Source organism: Sturnira hondurensis, unplaced genomic scaffold, assembly GCF_014824575.4.
Source record: "Sturnira hondurensis isolate 20B ecotype Veracruz unplaced genomic scaffold, ASM1482457v3 Scaffold0009125, whole genome shotgun sequence".
In the NCBI taxonomy this organism is placed as follows: domain Eukaryota; kingdom Metazoa; phylum Chordata; class Mammalia; order Chiroptera; family Phyllostomidae; genus Sturnira; species Sturnira hondurensis.
Window position 1 is genome coordinate 1,582,252 of NW_028081756.1, and position 23,145 is coordinate 1,605,396.

The 23,145-nt window shown below is 41.0% G+C and overlaps 1 protein-coding gene and 1 pseudogene across 1 annotated transcript in view; both read right to left on the minus strand.

Annotated features, from left to right (window-relative positions):
- Positions 1-23,145, minus strand: part of LOC118994120 (rho GTPase-activating protein 22-like) — an 84,578-nt gene that overhangs the window by 30,348 nt on the left and 31,085 nt on the right. Inside the window, exon 2 of the mRNA XM_037056670.1 lies at positions 6,318-6,517. Coding sequence (XP_036912565.1) covers positions 6,318-6,517 — 200 coding nt within the window. The remainder of the gene's footprint in view (positions 1-6,317; positions 6,518-23,145) is intronic.
- LOC118994119 (60S ribosomal protein L31-like) lies at positions 18,421-18,844 on the minus strand (annotated as a pseudogene).

Here is a 23,145-nt window from a genome sequence, read left to right on the forward strand (position 1 = left end):
CCAACATCTTCCTGAGTCCTGGGTCAAAGAAGATACTGGAAAGAAGTGGGTGGCCAGTGAAGACTCCTCCCTTTCTAGGATGCTCAGAGCATGTGTCCTCTGCTGGCTGGTTCCCTTCAGAATGCACCTGCCTTCAACTGGTGGGACTGACACAGCCACCAAACTCCACAGGTGCCAGAGGAATTCTGCTGATCAGTTCTCCCTTATTTTAAGCTATTTTAAGGGGACGTAAAGGCCTACAATTTAGTCCAGTGAGTAAAGGAGAAAAGGGGGTCATTTTCACATGCCAGGACCTACCACTGCACAGGGAAGTCTAGATCAGGATCCTGGAATGGCATGGAGCTAACTGCAGAGAAACCCAGCCCTGTGGCTGGAGGGTTCCTGAGGGCTCCTCTCAGACCCCTGGCTTGAGCTAGGCCCCAACTCTTGTCTCACCTTTGGATCCCAGCTGGACTTTCAAAAGCTCAGGTCCTTGGCTAAGGTCCCCCACAGGTGAGGGATTCAATCTGTGACTAGCTGGGCAGTGTGGCAAAGTGCAGGGAGCTGGTGCTTAGATCCTGAAGTTCCTGCTATCTGTCCAAGGAGCACACTTCACTTAATCACAGATTCTCTAGGGAAACCAGGTATAGCCAAAAACAGTGGTGAAGCAGGGCATGAAGACAAAAGGGGAGACATGAAGACAGCAAGTGCACCTCTCTGGCATGTGTTGGGAGAAGCTTCAGAGCAAAGACCTGGGCAAAGGATGAGGATGCGTGAGTAACTCATTTCAACTCCTTAGGAAGGGAAGTGCCTCTCCACCAAGAAGCAATTTGTCTCTAACCTTAGGCTGCCTTTTTCAATATCTGCATTTTGGACAGTAATGGACCGCTTACAAGCTTATGTGATAAAGAAGAGGGGGGATATTTCTCTACTTGGCAATGAACTTCATTCTGATCTGTGTTATTTAAAATTTGGAGTGGTTCAATTCCTGGTTGGGTGTCAGAAGCTAAAGTTTTTTTAAGATCGATCTGAGGCCACAATCAGAATCATAGGAGATAAGAAACCCTGAGTGATTGCCTTTAAAAATGTCTTCAATTTTTTTAAATACTGCTGGTGGAAAATTTTATCATGCCACTTGCTAAGAAGCAAGAAGCAATTTCAGAAGTTGGTTCTTCAGTCTCCCTCTAGATAAGGTGAAAAATGAAGACTCCCCAGAGAGCCAGCCTTTGATCTGGTTGGTGAGAGAGCTGAATGAGAGCATAAATATCTCAGAACCATCGTGTACCCCAAAACTCAGGCAGGTTGGGGGAAGTGCAGACATCCCAGGCTGCAGGCGGTCATCATAGGATTGTCACTGTTAACTAGGGAGAAGGAATCCCATCCTTCACTTTCCTGGAACCTATATACTACCTTATTTTGTGTCACAAGCAATGGTGTTACTGGGGAAGGGGACTGTTCCTGAAAACAAATTAAACAAACCAATATAGTGGTTAAAATAGGTTTTAAAATAATAATTATGACAAGTACTCACATTCTTTCAGCCTTTAGCACTTACAGACAACTCAGGCAACTCAGTGAAAAACAACAGATAGAGATTGATATTCTCATTTTTATAGTAAGAAAATCAGGTTGCAGCCCTGGACCTACGTGGCAATGCCACTGATTACAAACCTTGTAATTATTTTTAAATATATATATAAATTATGTCTGTCTGGAAAAAGTACAACCATTTTTAATATAACAAGAATTGTCTGTGTGACATTGATGTAACCTGGCAGTCAAGGAGAGTGGACTGGAATTTGTATGAGTGAACAGTGACGACTTCACAGGACTAGTCAGTGGGTGCAAGGGGAGGGGGTAGATGCCATTGAGTGAGCATGTGTATTGTGTTGCCATCTCATTGAAAATGACTGAGCAAGTACAGCAATGAATCTACATCAAATTTTGCATTAAGCTTGAACATTCCTCCATGGAAACTGTTTGGATGTTCAGAAGGCTTCAGCTATTGGCAACTGGTGATTGGCAGATTTATCATGACAACACTCCTGTTCATGCATCATGTCTCATGTGGAGTTTTTTGGCAAAACATCAAACCGCCCAGGTGACTCAGTCCTCCTACAGCCCACATGTGGTGCCCTGAGACTTCTGGCTTTTCCTAAAACTAATATCACCTTTGAAAGGTAAGAAATTTCAGATTGTCAATGAAATTCAGGAAAATATGGTGGGGCAGCTAATGGTGATTGGGAGAACTGTGTGAAGTCCCAAGGTGCCTATTTTGAAGGGGATAGAGGTGTCATCCTATGTACAGTGTTTCTTGTATCTTCTTCAATAAATGTCTCCATTTTTTATATTACATGGCTGAATACCTTCTGGACAGACCTTGTTTAAATACAAATCCTATTAAATGGTCATAAGTGGACTCTGCTCTTTGGCTGTGTAATACTTCACATATCACAACAATAGCACTTACTCTTGCCAGATGCTGAGCCCAGTGCTATAAAGACATTAGTTCATGAAATCCTCAAAACAAACCACATTATAGAGGAGGAAACTGAGGCTCATCTTGTTGCACAGGCATTCACTGTGGCAGCTCTGTCTGAGCTTGAGCCCCAATCATAAGCTTTCACCAATGACACCTCCACCATGCTGCTGTCCTGGGTGCCTGCAACAGCCCAGCCCCATTCCAGGTCTTTTGCTCACTCTCTCCCATTTGGCTCCCTGCAAATCCCATTGAAGAAAGAGGGAAAGGACACTGGGCAAGGCAAACTTGTCTCAGTGCTCACTGTCCCCAAGCGGTGGAGTCAGGATGAAAGCTAGCACCTGTCAGGTTCCATGACTGCCCCACACCATTTCAGACTGAAGATCCAGTGGTTGCTTATCTCTTTATGACTTGGGTAAGTTCTGGGTGTGAGTCATCTGAATAGAGACAGGTGAACATACACTTTTGTCACTGTTTCTGTTGTTACTCTCACTATTTCCCTGGACTGAGCTGAGGCTCCCAGACCATCAAGGCCCTGGGAGCTGCTCCCAAGAGGGATCATTCCTTGCTAAAAAAAACTCTGTATGGAAGCCTCCTGGGGTGGCCAGGGGTTTCTGCACTCTGGTCAGAGGACTTACAGAGTAATTATCACTAGATTTTAGTCTGAGGGAAGTTGAGAGGCCTGCTACTCCAAATGTTAGCAGAAGGGAGTAGAGAGAGGAAATCACTCTCTTTTGCTTGGGAATGATGGATGGACCCTGTTGGCTGCAGAAAGGCTTGGCAGGCTAGCCTGGCCCTGGACAACTTCCCTGGGGGAGCATTCAGTCGGGAGGAAGAGTGGAGAGATGGCAGCAGCCCACTGCTCAGACGGGGACAGTGCCCCAGGAGTTATTCAACTTCATCCCCTCTCTCTCTTTTTCTCACTTTTACATTAAATTTTCTTATTTTAATGCAAATATTACAGGGCAAAATGTAAAGGCTGCCTCACTGCTCCCATTACTCTCTCTTAAAATGTAAGTTTTCTGTGCTGTTTCCAAGTAACTTGTGGGTTTTGAAGAGCATACTAAAATTTTTCTAGCACTCCTTTTATTTTAAGAATTTAGTGTAGAAGCCTTTTGGTATTTACCTCATTCTGATGTGGCTGTACCAGAAATTATTTAGCCACTCCCTTATTGATGAACAAGAAAATTGTTTTTCATTTTTTCCTGGTAGAAAAAAAATACTACAGTGAGCATCATTGTATGTACATTATTGTACATTTCTTTCCTCGGAACAAATTTTCAAAATTCAACACTAGGTTAAATGGTATTTCATTTTCAAATTTCAGACATTGCAAAATTACTTTTAAAAGGTCATATCAAACTACCATCCCATCGAAACTTTATGAGAATGCTCATTTCTGCCTGCTTGCCAATGTTAGATTTAGGAGTTCTTTTAAATTAAGAATCTTATGACATTTTTCTACTGGATCTTTGTCTTTTTATTTTTTTATTGATTATGCTATTACAGTTGTTCCATTTCCCCCCCTTCACTCCCCTCTACCTTCATTCCCCCCACCCCCCACTTTAGTTCATGTCCATGGGTTGTACATATAAGTTCTTTGGCTTCTACATTTCCATACTATTCTTGCCCTCCCCCCTGTCTATTTTCTACCTACCATCTATGCTACTTATTTTCTGTACCTTTTCCCCTTCTCTCCCCCTCCCACTCCCCTGTTGGTAATCTCCATTGATTTCCATTTCTGTGGTTCTGTTCCTGTTCTAGTTGTTCTTTGCTTAGTTTGCTTTTGTTTTTGCTTTAGGTGTGGTTATTAACAGTTGTGAGTTTGCTGTCATTTCACTGTTCATATTTTTAATCTTCTTTTTCTTAGATAAATCCCTTTAACATTTCATAAAATAAGGGCTTGGTGATGATGAACTCCTTGAACTTGACCTTATGGGGGAACCACTATGAAGCAGCAGCTGGTGGGTAAGAGCCACTTCACAGTTGCCATGAGGAGCATGTGGGGAAGCCTGTGGCAGGGATATGTATGTAGTCTGGGTGACCTCAGTGTACCCAGCATCACAATGCAGTTCTCCTAGGAGATGGTACCATGCACTGGGCCAATAGGGGTCATAGGCAGGGCTGTCAGAGGCAGGTGTCCCTGAAAACTTTTATTCCAGTCATCACAGTAATATTTCACCAACAGGTAAGCCACCTCTTATCTCTATTATTGATGTAAAAGTTTTCCTTAAGCAGTCTTACTTGTAATACAGGTAACATGTAACAAAATATATATAACATATAATTTACCATTTTAGCCATTAAGTTCAGTGGCATTAAGTACATCCACATTGGTATATAAAATATTTTATTTTTAATTTAGATATATTTTAGAAAGAAAAATGTGATATCACTCTCAAGAATGGAAACCAGTATTACTGAGTACTTCCCATAAACAGAATTTAGCCACTAGAATAACATGGTGAATGCCCTGGCAGGTGTGGCTCAGTGGGTTGAATGCCAGCCTGCAAACCAAAAGGTCTCTGGTTCCATTCCCAGTCAGGGCACATGCCTGGGTTGCAGGCCAGGTCCCCAGGAGGGAGTACATGAGAGGCAAACCACACATTGGTGTTTCTCTCCCTGCTCCTCTCTCTAAAATATAAATATATAAAATCTTTAAAAAATAGCATAATGAAGACAGATAGTTATTAACTTGCAGCTAGTTATTGTTGCCATTGATGGTTCTGAGGTGAGGCCTGCTCCTCAATGCAGAAAATTTTTTTCAAGAGAGGTCTCCAGGTGTTGGAGAAGTGTTAAAGACATTCTAGCACCAAACTGACATATCTTCATTGATGTGCTCAGAAGAATTCAAAGAGGGGTGAAGAAGGCATTTTCCCACTGTTATGTTGATGCATCCTTGTGCTGTGCCCAGGTACCTCCTCCAACCTTGTCCATCACTGAGCACCCCTCTGCCTTCCAGACCCCACCATCATGCCGTGGAAACTGCTGAGAGGCATACAGGTTCCTGCCCACCAAGGCTCTCTGACTCCTGGCCCCAGAAACATGATCTTTCCAGCTTGGAGCAGTGACCAGGAACATCTTTTTGGATGAGTTCTTTACATTTCCTCCCCCATTTTTCCCAAGAGAAATGAGTGTCTCTCCCAGATGCCCTTTCTCTCTCTGAATCCCATAACAAGGAGTAGATCACCCAAACCCTGTGAGCCCAGCTGCCTCGAATGGCAGCACTTCATTACGACTTAGGCACAGTCCAAAGTCACCCAGCCACACCATGGGAGTATAAGTTGACTAGTTTCTCTGAATGAGTGAACTTTGTGTCATGTGAGTGGAAAGGCAGACAGGTTAAGAACCTGAGGTTGATCTTACAGTGCTGGTGGAAAACACAAGCAGCCACTGAGAGGCAGGGGCATCTGACAACAGGGTTTCACAGGGAGTTAGATTTCAGTTGGAGGTTAGATTTGTCTGGGTACCCATTTCTCCAGACAATAAAAGTAACAAAACATGTGCACCTATGTCTTCTTGGAAGCACAAAGAGGCTGAAAATAGCATAGAAAATATTTGCTTTTTCAAACTATGAACAGATGCTCTCTATGAACATCATAATAAAACATAAGCATTACTGAAGCTGTGAATATATTTCAGTAAAACAAGCCATGGCACTGGGAACATGGGAGCTGGGAATAAAAACCACTTTGGAGATCCTGGTGAAGCATCATTCTAAGGGAAATCAGAGTCTTGGGTACTTGAAGGGTAGAGTCCCAATAGGAGGGCCTCTCTGCCTCCCCCTCTCTTGGGCTTGTTAATCCTCCCTTGGAGCCCCTCCATGATGTTGGCCAGACACAGAACATGTGCTTCTCACCTGGGGCTTGGTCTCATCTTTGTCCTTGTAATAGAAAAGCTGATCCCCATGCAGCACAAACCAGCGCCGCTGCCAGTTCTTCATGATGCTCCTCTGCTTCTTCAGCCAGCCTGCCTTCAGCACTGGGCCCAGCCTGTGGGAGCAGGGTGGCTGCCCAGGGCTCTGGCTCTGCTCCCCCATCACCAGGCTTTTGGAGCGAGCTGCAAGCCAAGAACACAAAGTAAGTGGCAAGGATGCATGCCTATTGTCAGTCCTTGTCTCACCCTGGCATCCCAGCTGCCCTGGGACCAGGACATGGGAGCTTAGAGCACCAGCGCATGATCACACTTGGAATATTATTACCCCTTGGGTTCAAAAGGTCTTGGGCTGGAGCACCTCCACAGCAACATCCCAAGATTATCCACCTGGGGTAGGTATACAGCTTGCCTGCCTGATTAATTTCTGCTATGTCTCTGGGATATTGTATTCTGCATTTCCCAAGGTGTCTTTATCCATCTATGCATCTGACTCATGCATCTATCCATGCATCCACACATCCAGCCATGGATCCACATATCCATCCTTCCATTTGTTTGCTGGAAATAACTATTTTTTAAGTATCTTCTATATGCTAGTCACTGTTCCAAGTGCTGGGGATAAAGCAATGAAATAAGAGACATAAGACTTCTGGTCAAGATGGCTGAAAAGGTAAATGCTGTGCTTGCCTCCTCCCATGAACCACATCAAAATTAAAACTAAATTATAGAGCAACTACCATTGAGAACCACCTGAAGACTAGCCAAACCAAGAATATAAAGAAGAAGCTACTCTAAGATTGGCAGGAGGGGTGGAGACATAGAATGGGCAAGTCCCATGCTGCAGTGTGGTGATTAAAAGTTGGGAGGGGTATCTCATCTGCAGTGTTCACCCCTGAAGAATGAGGTGTCTGAGCCTCATGCAGGCTCCCTACCCCAGGGCTCTAGTGCTAGAAAGAGGAGACTCCATATCTGGCTATAAAAACCAGCTGAGATTGCATCCAAGTGAAATGGAAAACTGCTGGAGACCTAGACACCACAGGTCTTAAAAGGCCTGTGTGTGGACTCACTGACTCACAGATCCAGTCACTTTGAGCTCCAGTATGTGGACAGCAGCTCAAAAGCAACAGAGACATATAGGGAGGAACTAAATTGATAAGTTTCAGGTTGAGGGCTGGAGAGGCAGGGGTTGGGATAACTGTCTCCAAAACAGAAATGCTTGCAGGTACCATTGTTTCTTTGTTGACTCCCTGCCAGTCCGAACCCAGCCACATTACATAGGTGAGCACCAAATCTGAGCTCTTCATTAACATGGCTAAGACTGTTTGCCCCCCATTCCCTGGTGATTCTCTAAGACCTGGCCCCACCCAAATCACATACCCTGTTCAAGCCTCTTCCAGCTGCTTTTCCTCAGAACTGGCTTGCCTCAGCTTGTGTTATGGACTTTCCTAAAATCTCTCAAAGGTCCACAAAACCCAAACAAGCAGTGGCTGGCCACGATGTGCCGGAAACTCTTGCTAAGTTATTCCAAGCCAAGTACAAGCAGTAAGTGCTCTCTACTTTCATTGTAACTCCCATCGGTAGTCCCAAGCCTGGCATAAGTGGCATACAGGCATGGCTTGGAATATAGCCTTAATTAAATGGCCACAACCTGGTACAAGTGGCAGCTGGCCTCAGCTGTCATCATGGTGCCCAAGGGACCAGCCTGACACCAGTGGCAACTAGCCTTGGTTCACAGAAGAGCCTCTCCCAAGTGCCTCTGAGATGAGCACAAGTGGCAATCATCTGCAGATCACTTTGTAGCTCCTACCAGATGGCCCTAAGCTGGGCACAAGTGGTGGCTGACCTTGACCTGCACTGGAGCCCCTTGCAAGAGGCTCCATAACAAGCACATCTGGTGGCTGGCTTCAGACCATACCAGAACATCAGCCAGCCAGTTTCACAGAGGAGGGGCAGATTCAGCTGGCACTAGAACCCTGCTGAAGCCACTCTTTCTCTGAGGGGTCAGCTCCCATACAACAGCCCACCTGCTATAATCATGGCCAGTCCTCATAGTCAGTCAGTCAATCAGAGGGGCACTCTTACCCACTGGCGTGCCAAAAGCAATTAAGGCTCAATTACAACAGAAGAGCACACACAACCCACTCAAGGGACACTCAAAGAGCACCTGTCTCTGGTGACCAGGAAGACTGTGCTACTGGGCCCCACAGGATACCTACTACATAAGGCCACTCTGCTAAGGCCAGAGGTGTAGAATATTTACCTAATACAAACCAAACACATGGAGTCAGTCAAAATGAGGGGATAAAGAAACATGTCCGAAATGAAAGAATAGGACAAAACTCCAGGAAAAAAAGTAAACAGTATAAGAACAAGCAATCTACAAGATGAAGAGCTCAAAACACTAGTTATAAGGATGCTCAACAAACATAGAAGAATAGATCAACTCAGTGAGAATTTCAACAAAAATATAGAAAACATAAAAATGGAGATAGAAACATAAAACTGAGCCAGTCAAAAATGAAGAATACAATAAGTGAAATGAAGAATACATTAGAAGGAATTGACATTGGAGGGAATCAACACAGAATAGATGAAGCAGAGGACTGAACCAGCATTCTGGAAGACAAGGTAGCAGTTCCTTGGAGTGGCAGAGAAAAAATAATTAAAAAAATAAGGATGTTACATCAACATTTGCATAACAAGGGTACCAGAAAGGGAAGAGAGAGTGCAAGAGGTTGAAAAGCTATTTAAGAAAATAATGACCCAAAATTTACCTAGCCTGGAGAAGAAAATAGACATACAAGTCCAGACAAAATGAACCTAAAAAGGCCTAGATGAAGATACATCATAATTAAAGTGCCAAAGGTTAAAGACAAATAAAGAACCTTAAAAGCAAGAAAAAAGTAGTTATTTACTTATGAAGGAACTCCCATAAGACTGTTAGCTGATTTCTCAACAGAAACTTTTTAGGCCAGAAGGGAATAACACAAAATATTCAAAGTGATGAAAGACAAAGACCTGCAACCAAGATTGCTCTACCTAGCAAGACTGTCACTGAAAACTGAAGGACAAATAAAGAGCTTCCCAGACAAGAAGATGCTAAAGTAGTTCTAAAGGAATTTATCACCATTATACTACTTTTAAGAGAAATGGAAAGGGGACTTCTTTAAGAAGAAAAGATCAGAAATATGAATGAGAAAATATAGCCTTCCAGTCATGATTGTGCCATAGGTGAACATGCTTTGCCTCCTTGCACAACTACAGCAAAAATTACAACTAGGCTACAAAACAAGTATTACCCAGATTCATCAAAATATTGGGGTGCAGAAAACTGTACATGAAGAAAAACATTAAAATGCTAAAAAATCCAAATACCACATTATACAAAGTCAACAACATACAAGAGAATAAAAAGAAACAGAGAATTACAAAAACAATTGGTAAAATGTCAATAAGTCCATACCTATCAATTTTTACTTTAAATAGACTAATTGTTCCAATCAAAAGACAGGGTGCATGAAAGAATATAAGATACGACTTGTAAATATGCTGCCACAAGATACCCACTTCAAATGGAAAGACACAGACTGAAAGCTAAGGGATGGAGAAAGATATTTTATGCAAATAAAAACAGAAAACAAAAGCTGGGTAGTAATATTTATATCAGACAAAATAGGCTTTAAAACAAGGGCTATAAGAAGAGACAAAGAAGGGTATTTCATAATGCAGGGATCAATTGAACAAGAAGATAAACTCTAGCACCAATTATAGGAGCGCCTAAATATATAAAAAAAATATTGATCGACATAAAGGAAGAGATTGACAGTAATACAGTCACACTAGGGGACTTCAACAACCCAAGAAATCACTTAATAGATCATCCAGATAGAAAATGAACAAGTAAGCAGTAGCCTTATATGACAATTAGACAAGTGGTCTTATAATTAATATTTTTAGAATTTTTTAACTAAAAGCAGCAGAATATACATTCTTTTCAAGTGAATGTGGAATATTTGCCAGGGTAGACCACATGTTAGGTCACAAAACAAGTCTCAATAAATTTAAGAAGATTGAAATCATATCAAAATCTTCTCCAATCACAATAATATTAAACTAAAAATTAATTACAAGAAGAAAACACACAAACACTTGGAGGCTAAATGACGTTATTGATAATGACAAAATCAAGGAAGAAATCAAGAGACAACTGAAAATGAAAACAAAATGACCCACAATCTATGGGATGCAGCAAAAATAGTTCTAAGAGAACAATATACAGCAATACCACCCTATTTCAAGAAACAAACAAACAGCTCTGGCTGGTGTGGCTCAGCAGATTGAGTGCCAGCCTGCAAATCAAAAGGTCACTATTTCAATTCCCAGTTAGGGCACATGCCTGGGTTGCAAACCAGGTCCCCAGTAGGGGACACACAGTGATGTTTCTCTCTCTTTCTCCCTCCCTTCTCCTCTGTCTCAAAATAATAAAATCTTTTTAAAAAGAAACAAAAATAAATAAATAACCTTACACCTACAAGAACTAAAATAACAACAAAGCAAGCTCAAAGTGAGTAGATAGAAGGAAATAATAAGTATCAGAGCAGAATTAAATCAAAGAAACTCTAAAATACAATAGGAAAATAAATGAAATGAAATCAAGAGTGGGGCAACAAATTGGACAACCTGGTAGAAATGGATAAATGCAGAGAAACATACCATCTGCCAAGACTGAATTAGGAAGAAACAGAAAATCTGAACAGACAAATAATTGCTAATGAAATCAGATCATTAATAAAAAATTCCCAACAAATGAAAGTCCTGAACTGGATGGCTTCACATGTTAATTTTATCAAACATTCAAATAAGAATAACATTCATCCTTCTCAGATTATTCCAAATAATTGAAGAGAAGGCTCCTAAGCTCACTTTGAGATCAGCATTATTCCCTATCAGCAATTTTCAATCTTTTTCATCTTGTGGTACACATAAACTAATAACTAAAGTTCTGCAGCACACCAAAATTTTTTTTTATGATCTAACAAATAAATAGATATAGTTTTGAATTATTCACATTGGACCACAACTGTTATCATTTTTTTTATTTGTTGATCTAAGGGAGACGAGGTCAGTACTCCTGACTATGTAGTCAGGTATTGCATGTTTTAAAAATTTTGTGCAAACCTGTTGAACACTGCTGCTCTGTATAAAACCAGGTGAAGATACTACACAAACAGAAAATTATAAGGCAATATCCCTAGTGAACATACATGCAAAAATCCTCAAAGATATTAGCAAACTGAATTCAGCAATACATTAAAAAGATCAAACACCATGATCAACTAGAATTTATTCCTTGGATGCAATGTTAGTTTGAGATCTTCAAGTCAATTGACATGATTTATCACATAAAGAAATTAAGAATAAAAATCATATAATCATAAAAATATTAGACACAGAAAAAGTATTTGACAAAACTCGACAACCATGTATGATAAAAACTCTCTAACAAAGTGGAAATAGAGGGAACAGCCTCAACATGATAAGGGCCATATATGACAAATCCACAGTTAACATCATACCCAATGGTGAAAAGTTGAAAGCTTTTTCTTCAAGATCAGGTAAAGACAAGCATGTTGACTTTCACCACTTTTATTTAACATAGTGTTGAATGTATAACCCATAGCAATCAGAAAAAAGAATGAATGAATGAAAGAAAAAGAAAGATTCTGAATTTTAAAGGAAGAAGTAAAGCTGTCAATTTTCATATGACATAATACTATATAGAGAGAACCTTAAAGAATCCATCAAGCACAATATAACCAGAGACACTGAAATGAAGAACAAACTGACAGTAACCAGAAAGGAGGAGGGAGGGAAATAACAAGAGAAGGAAGGGAAAGGGTCATCAATGAACATGTATAAAGGACCTATAGACAAAGCCAAAGGGTGGTAGGGTTGAGGGTTGGAGGTGGAGGTAGGTGGGGTGGGGGAAAGTAGGAGTGGGAAAATGAAGAGAATTATATTCAAATGTTAATAAAAATATTATTAAGATGAGAAAAGAGTCCATCAAAACCCTACTAGAAATAATAAATGAACTCAGTAAGGTAATCAAAAACAAAATATTCATAAACCCCAATAACAAACCATCAGAAAGAAAAATTAAGAAAACAATCCTGTCCTGGCTGGTGTAGCTCAATGGATTGAGCACGGGCCTGTGAACCACACTATCGCAGTTTGATTCTCAGTCAGGGCACATTCCTGGGTTGCAGGCCAGTTCCCAGGAGGGGACTCATGAGAGGCAACCATACACTGACGTTTCTCTCCTTCTCTCCTTTCTTTCCTCTCTAAAGATAAAATAAATAGAACCTAAAAAAAATCCCATTTATGACTAAATCAGAAAGAGTAAAATACCTAAGAATAAATGTAACCAAGGACGTACAGGCCTGTACTTGGAATACTATAAAACATCAAAGAAAAAAATGAAGAAGATAAAAATAGGTGAAAGAATATACTTTGCACAAGTATGGGAAAAATTAACATTGTTAAAATGTCCACACTACCCAAAGCATTCTACAGATTCCATGCAATCTCTATCAAAATACCAATGGCATTTTTCACAGAACTAGAATAAATAATCCAAACATTTATATGGAACCACAAAGATGGTAAATACCTAACACAATATTGAGGAATAAGAACAAAGTTGGAGGTATCCTGGGACCTGATATCAAACTATACTATAAGACCACAGTAATCAAAAGTACATGACAGAGACTAAAAGCACAATTCTAAGGATCGATGAATCCAGGAGTTGGTTTTTTGAAAAGATAAACAAAATAGACAAGCCTTTAAGTAGGCTCATAAAGAAAAGAAGAGAGAGGACCCAAATAAACACAATCAGAAATGAAAGAGGAGAGATTACAACTGATGCCACAGAAATAGAAGGGATTGTAAGAAATTACTATGAAGAATTGTATGCCAAGAAATTTGAAAACCTAGGTGAAATGGACAAATTTCTAGAAAAATAAAATCTTCCAAAACTCAACGAAAAAAACAGAAAACCTGAACAGGCCAATAACAGCAGATGAAATTGAAGCAGTAATAAAAAAACTCCCATCACACAGAAGCCCTGGACTGGATGGTTTCACAGGAGAATTCTATAAAATATTGGCAAATCGCATCCAACAATACGTCAAAAAGATCATACACCATGACCAAGTGGGACTCATCCCAGGGATGCAAGGATGGTTCAGTATTCACAAATCAGTAAATGTAATACACCACATAAACAAAAGCAAAGACAAAAACCACATGATCATATCAATAGACGTGGAAAAAGCTTTTGATAAGGTACAACACCCATTTATGATAAAGGTACTCAGAAAAATGGGAATAGAGGGAGCATTCCTCAATATAATAAAGGCCATATATAAAAGACCTACAGCCAACATCATACTCAATGGGCAAAAACTAAAAACTTTTCCACTAAGATCAGGAACTAGACAAGGTTGTCCACTTTAACCGCTTCTATTCAATATACTATTGAAAGTTCTAGCCACAGCGATCAGACAAGAAAAGGAAATAAAAGGCACCCGAATCGGAAAGGAGGAAACAAAACTATCATTGTTCGAAGATGACATAATAGTGTACCTGGAAAAACCTATAGCCTCTACCAAAAAACTTCTCAAACTAATAAATGAATTTGGCAAAACAGTGGGTTATAAAGTCAATATCCAGAAATCAAAGGCATTTTTATATACCAACAATGAAATAGCAGAAGCAGAAATCAAGAAAAAAAATTACATTTGATATAGCAAAAACAAAAATAAAATATCTGGAAATAAATCTAACCAAGGAGGTAAAAGACTTGTATGCAGAAAACTACACAACATTCAAGAAAGAAATCAAGGAATACACAAACAAATGGAAACATATACTGCATTCATGGATTGGAAGAATTAACATCATCACTTCCACCAAGATGGAGGCATAGGTGGAAACACTGTGCCTTCTCCCACAACCAAGTTTGAATACAACAAAGGTTTGGAGAACAAAGTCACAGCCAAAGACCAGAAAATTGAATTATACGGAAGTCCGACAACGACAAACCGTTCAGCGGGGACGGTAAGAGGGGCAGAGCCAGCAGTGGAACAGGGTCAGGCAGGACAGATACCCCAACCTAGGCGCGCAAGTGGCCTGGACCCAGTCAGGGCATGGGGCGGACTGACCGCAGTTGCACATTTGTGCACAGTGAGATGGACCACGCAGGCCCCAGGGGACGAGGGCTAACAGTGGTGGCACACTCACATGCAGTGGAACGAAACGGGTGGGCCTGGTGACGGTGGCAGCTGCGGCACCTGTGGCTGCGGCGCGGGAGGCGGCAGATGGGATGCCATTGTTCCTCTTTGACCCTGCCCCCACATACAACGTAACAACCCCGTGACTGAGTTGCCCTGCTCTGGTGAACACCTAGGGATCCGATCCTGCTATGAAACAGGCGCGAACAGACTAAAAGATGGCGCAAGAAGAACTCAGAGTCCCAGAGCCGATAACTCTCAGTGACCGAGAAATTGCCATCCTCTCAGAAGCACAATTCAAGACACTGCTTATCAGGATGCTCACAGAACTGGTTGATTATAGTAACAAATTAGAGGAACATATGAAGGCTAAACTGAAATGAAGGGACATGTCCAGGAAACCAATAGCGATGGAAAGGAAACTGGGACTCAAATCAATGGAATGGACCAGAAGGAAGAACAAAACATCCAACCAGAAAGGAATGAAGAAATGAGAATTCAAAAAAATGAGGAGAGGTTTAGGAACCTCCAGGACATCTTTAAACACCCCAACATCCGGGTTATAGGGGTACCAGAAGGGGGAAAGAAACAGCCACGAGTGGAGCACTTATTTGAACAAATAATAAAGGAGAACTTCCCCAGTCTGGCAAAGGAAATAGACTTCCAGGAAATCCAGGAAGCTCAGAGAGTCCCAAAGAAGGTGGACCCAAGAAGGAATACACCAAGGCACATCATAATTACATTAGCCAAGACTAAAATGAAGGAGAGAATCCTAGAAGCATCAAGAGATAAGGGGACAGTCACCTACAAAGGAGTACCCATCAGACTGTCAGTGGATTTCTCAAAAGAGCCCTGACAGGCAAGAAGGGGCTGGAAAGAAGTATTCCAAGTCATGAAATCCAAAGACCCACAGCTAAGATTGCTTTATTCAGCAAAACTTTCCTTTAGAATGGAAGGATAGATAAAGTGCTTCTCAGATAAGATCAAATTCAAGGAGTTCATCATCACCAAGCCCTTATATGAAATGCTAAAGGGAATTATATAAGAAAAAGAAGATGAAAAATATGAACAGTGAAAGGACAGCAAACTCACAGTTATTAACAACCACACCTAAAACAAAAGCAAACTAAGAGGACAGCTAGATCAGGAGTGGAACCATAGAAAAGAAGAATACATGGAGGGTTAGCAACAGGGGGGTGGGAGGAGGAGAAGGGGGGAGAAGGCACAGAAAATAGCATAGATGGTAGGTAGAAAATAGATAGGGGGAGGGCAAGAATAGTGGGGGAAGTATAGAATCTAAAGAACTTGAGACACATGGTTATAAACTAAGGAGGTGGAGAATTGTGGGGGAGGGAGTGTGTGGGTGGAGGGGAATGAAGGGGGGGAATAGAACAAGTGTAATGGTATAATCAATAAAATATACTAAAAAAAGAAAGAATTAACATCATTAAAATGTCCATACTACCCAGAGCAATTTACAGATTCAATGCAATACTTATTAAAGTACCAATGGCATATTTCACAGACATAGAACAAACACTTCAAAATTTATATGGAACCATAAGTGACCTTGAATAGCAGCCACAATTTTGAGAAAGAAGAACAAAGTAGGAGGGAATCACAATACCTGATACCAAACTGAATTACAAGGCCACTGTAATCAAAACAGCCTGGTACTGGCATAAAAACAGGCACATAGACCAATGGAATAGAACAGAGAGGCCAGAAATAAACCCAACTCTCTACAGTCAATTAATATTCGACAATGGGGGCAGTAACATAAAATGGAATAAAGATAGCCTCTTCAACAAATAGTGTTGGGAGAACTGGACAGCTACATGCAAAAAAAATGAAACTCGAGCACCAACTTACACCATACATCAAAATAAATTCAAGGTGGATAAAGACTTAAATATAAGCCGGGAAACCATTAAAGTCCTAGAGAAGAGCATTGGCAGGAAAATCTCAGATATTCCATGCAGCAATAGTTTTACCGATACGTCCCCTAGAGCAAGGAACATAAAGGAAAGAATAAACAAGTTGGATCTCATCAAAATTAAAAGCTTTTGCATGGCTAAGGAAAACAGTATTATGATAAAAAGAGAAGCAACTGTTTGGGAAAACATATTTGCCAATGATACCTCAGACAGAGGTTTAATCTTCAAAATCTACAAAGAACTCACTCGACTCCACTCAAAGAAGACAAGCAACCTGATCAAAAAATGGGCAGAGGACTTGAACAGACAATTCTCCAAGGAGGACATACAGAGGATCCAGAGACACATGAAAAGATGCTCAATACCGTTAGTTATCAGAGAGATGCAAATTAAAACCACAATGGGATACCACTTTACACCAGTCAGAATGGCCATCATAAACAAAGAAACAAACAACAAGTGCTGGAGAGGTTGTGGGGAAAAGGGGACCCTAGTTCACTGTTGGTGGGATTGCAGACTGGTACAACCACTATGGAAAACAGTATGAAAATTTCTAAGAAAACTAAAAATGAACATGCCTTTTGACCCAGCAATTCCACTACTAGGAGTATATCCTAAGAATTCTGAAGCACCAATCCAGAAGAACCTACGCACCTTGATGTTCATAGCAGCACAATTTATGATAGCCAAGAGTTGGAAGCAACCTAAATGCCCATTGGTCAATGATTGGATCAAAAAACTATGGTACATTTACACAATGGAATTCTATGCTGCAGAAAGAAAGAAGGAGCTCGTACCCTTTGCAAAACATGGATGGAACTGGAAAGCATTACGATGAGTGAAATAAGCTAGGAGGTGAAAGACAAATACCATATGATCTCATCTTTAACAGTAATCTAATCAACAAAACAAGCAAGGAAGCAAAATATGACCAAAGACACTGAAATACAGAACAGGCTGACAGGGACCAGAGGGGAGAGTGGAATCACTGGGGAAAAGGGGAAGGATTCACATGAAGAAGTATAAAGGACACATGGACAATAACTAAGGTGGGAGGTGGAAATGGGAGGGAGGTGGGGAGCACTGGGGCGGGAAGGGCTGGGAATATAAGACAGAAAACTGTACTTGAACAAGCATTAAATAAAAAAACACACGTACATGTTATTGGCATAAAACTGGACATAGATCAATGGAAAAGAATAGAGAACTGAGAAATAAACCCATGCCTGTATGGCCACTTAATCTATGACAAAGCAGACAAACATATACAGTGGAGTAAAGACAGTTTTTAATAAATGTTATTAGAAAAATTACACAGATACATGCAGAAGAATGAAACTGGATCACTTTCTTGCACCACATACAGTGGTGGGAAAAATTAGGTTTACAGTTGTGAGTATACAAAACACAGTTTATTCTTGTATTATTTATTGTATAATTTTCCATATGAATAAGTTTAAAACTACTTTTGCCAACCCCTGTAGAAGAATAAACTCAAAATGAATTAAAGATTTAAATGTAAGATCTGAAACTCCTAAAAGAAAACACAGACAGCAGACTTGGTGACATTGGTCTTAGCAATATCTTTTTGGATATGTGACCTTGGGTAAAGAAATAGAAGAAAAAAATGAACAAATTGAACTACATCAAATAAAAATTTTTCTGCACAGTGAAAGGAATTGTCAACAAAATGAAAAGACAACTTACTAAATGGGAGAACATATTTGCCAATGATACATCCAATGAGGTTAATATCCAAAATATATAAGGAACTCATATAACTTAACACCCACAACACAAAAAAACCCCAATTTAAAAATGGGCAGAGAACCTGAATAGACATTTTTGTCAGTTTTATAACTTTATTTGACAATCAGCAGTTAGTTCTCATCCAAATTAACTATTTGTAGATTTTTGAAAGTGGTGACATGTATGTAGGTGACCGACATATAGAGCTTGTTTGGTGAATCTTCATCCTCATTATGTTTTCTGGACAACTGTACCCAGATACAGTATGGTACATTCCTTATTCCTTATTCCTTTGGTCCAGATGGCTTTGTTGAGCCCGCTGCCAATGTGCACATATAGAGTTCCCATCTCCTCCATGGAAAATTTCCAGATCTCTTTAAATGCCCAAGGGGCATGCTTCTTGAAGTCCACTACATGGATGAGCTTGTGGATGTTGATGGTGTATTCTCTGGTTACTACCTGGTTGATGGCAGAACGGACCTTCTTCTCACTACCCTTCATTGTGGGAGCCATTATGATGAGCCCAGGTTGGAAAGAGAGTGTGAGGGACTGTGGGAGACTGAATAGACATTTTTTCAAGGAAGACATACAGATGGCCAACAAACATAAAAAAAATGATCAACGTCAGTAAACACCAGAGAAATGGCAATTAAGACCACAATGGCTATTTTCAATAAATCAACAAACAAGTGCTGACAAAAAAGTGAAGAAAAGGGAACCCTAGTGCACTGTTGGTGAGAATGCAGACTGGTGCAGCCACCATGAAAAGAGTCTGAAGATTTCTCAAAAAATGACAAAATAGAACTAATAGGGAAAGTTCATCAAGGAACATGAATAAATGACACATGGACAAAGCCAGAGGGGTAAGTTTGAGGGTGGGAGGCAGGGATGAATGGGGTGGGGGCCATGGTGAGGTGATAATGGAGACAACTGTACTTGAACAACAATTTTAAAAAAGGAAAAAAAAGAAAAATAGAACTATCATATGACCCAGCAGTTCCACTCTTGGGTATTTATCCAATGAAAACCAAAATACTAATTCAAAAGAATATAGGCACCACTATGCTCATTTCAGAATGATTTACATTAGCTAATATATGGAAGCAACCTATGTCCATCAACAGACAAATAGGTAAAGAAGATGTGATATAAAATGGAATATTATTCAGCCATAAAAAGAATGAGATCTCCCAATTTGCAACAACATGGATGAACCTAGAGGACCTCATGCTAAGTGAAATAAGTTAGGCAGAGAAAGACAAATATACAGTTTAACTTATTTGTGACATCTAAAGAAAAAATTAATGAACAAACAAAACAGAAAGAAACTCATAGGTGCTGAGTACAAACTGATGGTTCCCAGATGATTGCCAATTCTTAGGATGATTACAGTAATGAGCAAAAAAGGGGAAGGGATTAAGAAGTACAAATTGCCAGTTATAAAAACAGTCTCAGGGATGTAAAGTACAGCATAGGTGATATTGTCAATAATATTGCAATAACTATGTGTGGTATCAGATGGGTACTAAACTTATCAGGGAGATAACTTCATAATTTATATAAATGTCCAATTACTATGTTGTACTAATATAATATTGTATGCCAACTGTAAATGAAAAATAAAAATATAGTAAGAAAAAATATAAAAATCTGGAGCTTACATTCTAGCAGGGTTCCTGTTACTATCTAGAGCACCCCCCTCCCTAGTTTCTGTGTGGCATCTCTGGAGGTATCAGATCTGAGTACCCTTGCCAGGTTCCCCAAAGCCACCTTGCTGCTTCCATGGGACCATCCTGGAAGGGGTGATCTGGACAGTGGGGCCTCTGCTTCAGCCCTGTTCATGACTCCCTGGCAGGGCAGAGGGGCCATGCCTCTTGTTTCAGAGCCTCTCAGAGCTCATCTACCCTATGAGCTTCCTCTTCTTTCAGCTGACACCACTGACAAGCATTCTGGTATGACCATAACTATGAAGGTTGGTACTGCCCTTCATAATGATGACTGAGTACTTGCCACTTCTATCCCTCCCTACTCCTTACCTTTTTTCTTGCTCCTTTGTCTCAGAGGAAGCTCCTCTCCTTCTGGCCAGTATCAAGGATATTGCTGCAGGGGTCACTAAAAGGGACCATCTTAGACTTTAGAGAAATGAATCTGAGTCCTAATATAATCACATTTGTAATTTTTAGACCACAGACCCTCAAGTCTAATTGGAACACCCAATCGTTGCATTGTATCTGTCATTCTGTGTGCTAGTATGTTTGTGTGTGTAAGCTCGTCCTGTTACACTAGTGACTGCAATTCCCTAAATCTGGCCTACCCCCTATCCATTCTGCCCCACTAACCTGAACCTTTCTTCCATCCTTCTTCCTCTCAACCCCTGGCTTTGGCTGCAAGTTAAGCTCCTACTCATCCTTGAGCTTTAAATCCACAGAACCTTTCTTCTGAATCTCCACATCATTCCCTCCCCTACCAGAGCATGTGGTTCATGGTTGGTCATATCTACGTGGTGGTCTTTTTGTCCCTCTAGATCGAGGGACAGGGATGGGAGGACACAATGTGTTACCCAGTTCTACATGTGTGGCAGGGAATGGATGCAAGTCATGGCTGTCTAACATCATGGGATACTTAGGTTTATTCTTATTTTTAGGTATGTCCATTTTTTATTTGTTTTTAAAAGATTTTATTGGGAGAAGGGAGGGGAGAGAGAAAAAGAGGGATACTGAGCCACACCAATGTTGGGAACTGCCCTGCCTGGTTTCAGAAGCTGTAACCCCCCCATGGCTAAGGCTGATAAAGCAACTTTCGGACCGTAAGCCACTAAAGAGACAAGGCTTATCTTCCTGGTAGGGTTGGCACTTCTGCTCCTTTTTTTTCCATCCATACTGGCCCCCAATGCTTGATTGGTTAGCCAATGACGGGTAAGATTCCCCAAGGTGGGGACGACCTAAGACAGGTATGATCACGTGAAGGCCCCAAGGAAGGACTTGGGGGAGAGGCTACAGCAAAAGGGGGTGATGGACCTTGCCCCTTGGCTATGACATAGCCTGAGTCTTCATTCTGTCTGTAAGAAGTCTCCTAATCTCTTGGCTGCCTTACTACCCCTGCCTGACTTAAGCCTGAAACATGCTGGTGGTGGGTACCGCCCTATGCTGGAAAGGTCAGGTTCCCTAGGGCAATAGGCCTAAGAAAGAATATGTAAAATCCTGTGAAACCTGCTTTGTTTAGAATGCTCTCAATTAATAGGGTCCAAGCAAGAAGTGAGTTTGTTCCTCAAATTTTTATAGCTCTTTAGCTATCTGACCCTGACTCAAAATAGGCCCTCAAGAGTTCTTTGTTATCTATTGTTTGATCCTTATTCCCTGACAATGATTAATGAGCTTTACCTGTATTCCTGTGCAAAACAAACCCAATAAAAGCCCATCGAGGAAAGGGCTCTTGGCCTTTCTCCTTTGAGAGATTGACCACCTTTCCTCTCCAAGGAGATCATGTCTTGGTAGACTTATTCTCATCCATGGCAGCTGTGAGGGGGCCCTGCAGATGGGGCCACCCCACCCCACACCACATATGCCTGTTTCTTAACATGACATTGAATATAACATTGTCTGGTATCTGAGGATACCTTACAGTCTGGTGGTTGCCAGGTTTGCTTTTAGTGTCCTATGGCTGAGATATAATCCCAAATCTACCACTTTTAAATGATCAAAAAATAATGAGACCATCCTGTGGGCCCTGCTCTGCAAGGGGTGGGCTCACTGACAATAGAGAATCAAGGGGAAGTACCATCATTTTTTCCTGGAACCCCAAGAAGCTGTGACTGCTCTGTGGGTACCACCACCCAAACAAGTCAGACCGTGTACATACTGGTCTGCCCTGCCTTGAATCCTGTTGGCATCCCTGGCTGTTGAATGTCCCAGCCTCACCTCGGGGGTGTTTTGGCCTAGAGAGAAAACAGGCTGTTTCCAGGCTCACCCTGGTTAATTGAGGAAGGACTGGTGATCCCTGAGGGTAGCAGTTTTTCCCAGAGACTGAAGGGAAGGCAATCAGGGGAGTCAGCAGCCTCTGAACCCTGAGCATACTGAAGGGCTTAACCTTTACTTGTTCTTGCATATACTGGTTTACACCTTTGCCCTCCACCTTTCTGCTACTCCTGGTCCCCAGACATATTGCTGTGTATCAGGTGAAAGTGTACTTTCTTCCTTTATTTCTATGGCTGCTTGCTATCCCAGTGAATTACCTGAAGATTCCCTATTGCTGGGCACTGAACTTCTTTCCAATGTTAGTTACTTAATTAAAGTGACAATGGGTTCAGTCAAAGAAATACAGGCTTGTTTAGATCATTGCTAGCTCTGTGAACTCTCTGTGCCTTAGCCTGTTGCTCAGTATGCTGGTCCTATGCAGAATGACAATACCTGACCCTGTAGAGTGAGTTGGAGAAGGACAGACTGCCACACCTGGCAGAGTGCTTGGCCCATACGAAGTGCCAGTAATAGGTTATCATGGCAATGATGATTATGATAACAAAATAGTGCAGTGGACATGCCCATACAGAAGTGTTCCCTGAAGGTGGGTCCCTAGGAGTGGGCTCATGGGGCACGAAAAACAGACCTTCCCATGGCTTTACACTTCCTTCTAAAAATGGTGTGAAGCTATATTATAGCATAAAGATTACACTAGTGTACCATTTTGTCCATAACCATCAATATGAGCTACCATATTTGAATATTCCTACTCCATAATTTAATAGGTGTTAAATGACAGTTATTATCTAGCTCACCCTGTTATTAAACTACCGATCAGGTGGAACATCTGCATAGTCTTCCACTAATTACAAGAA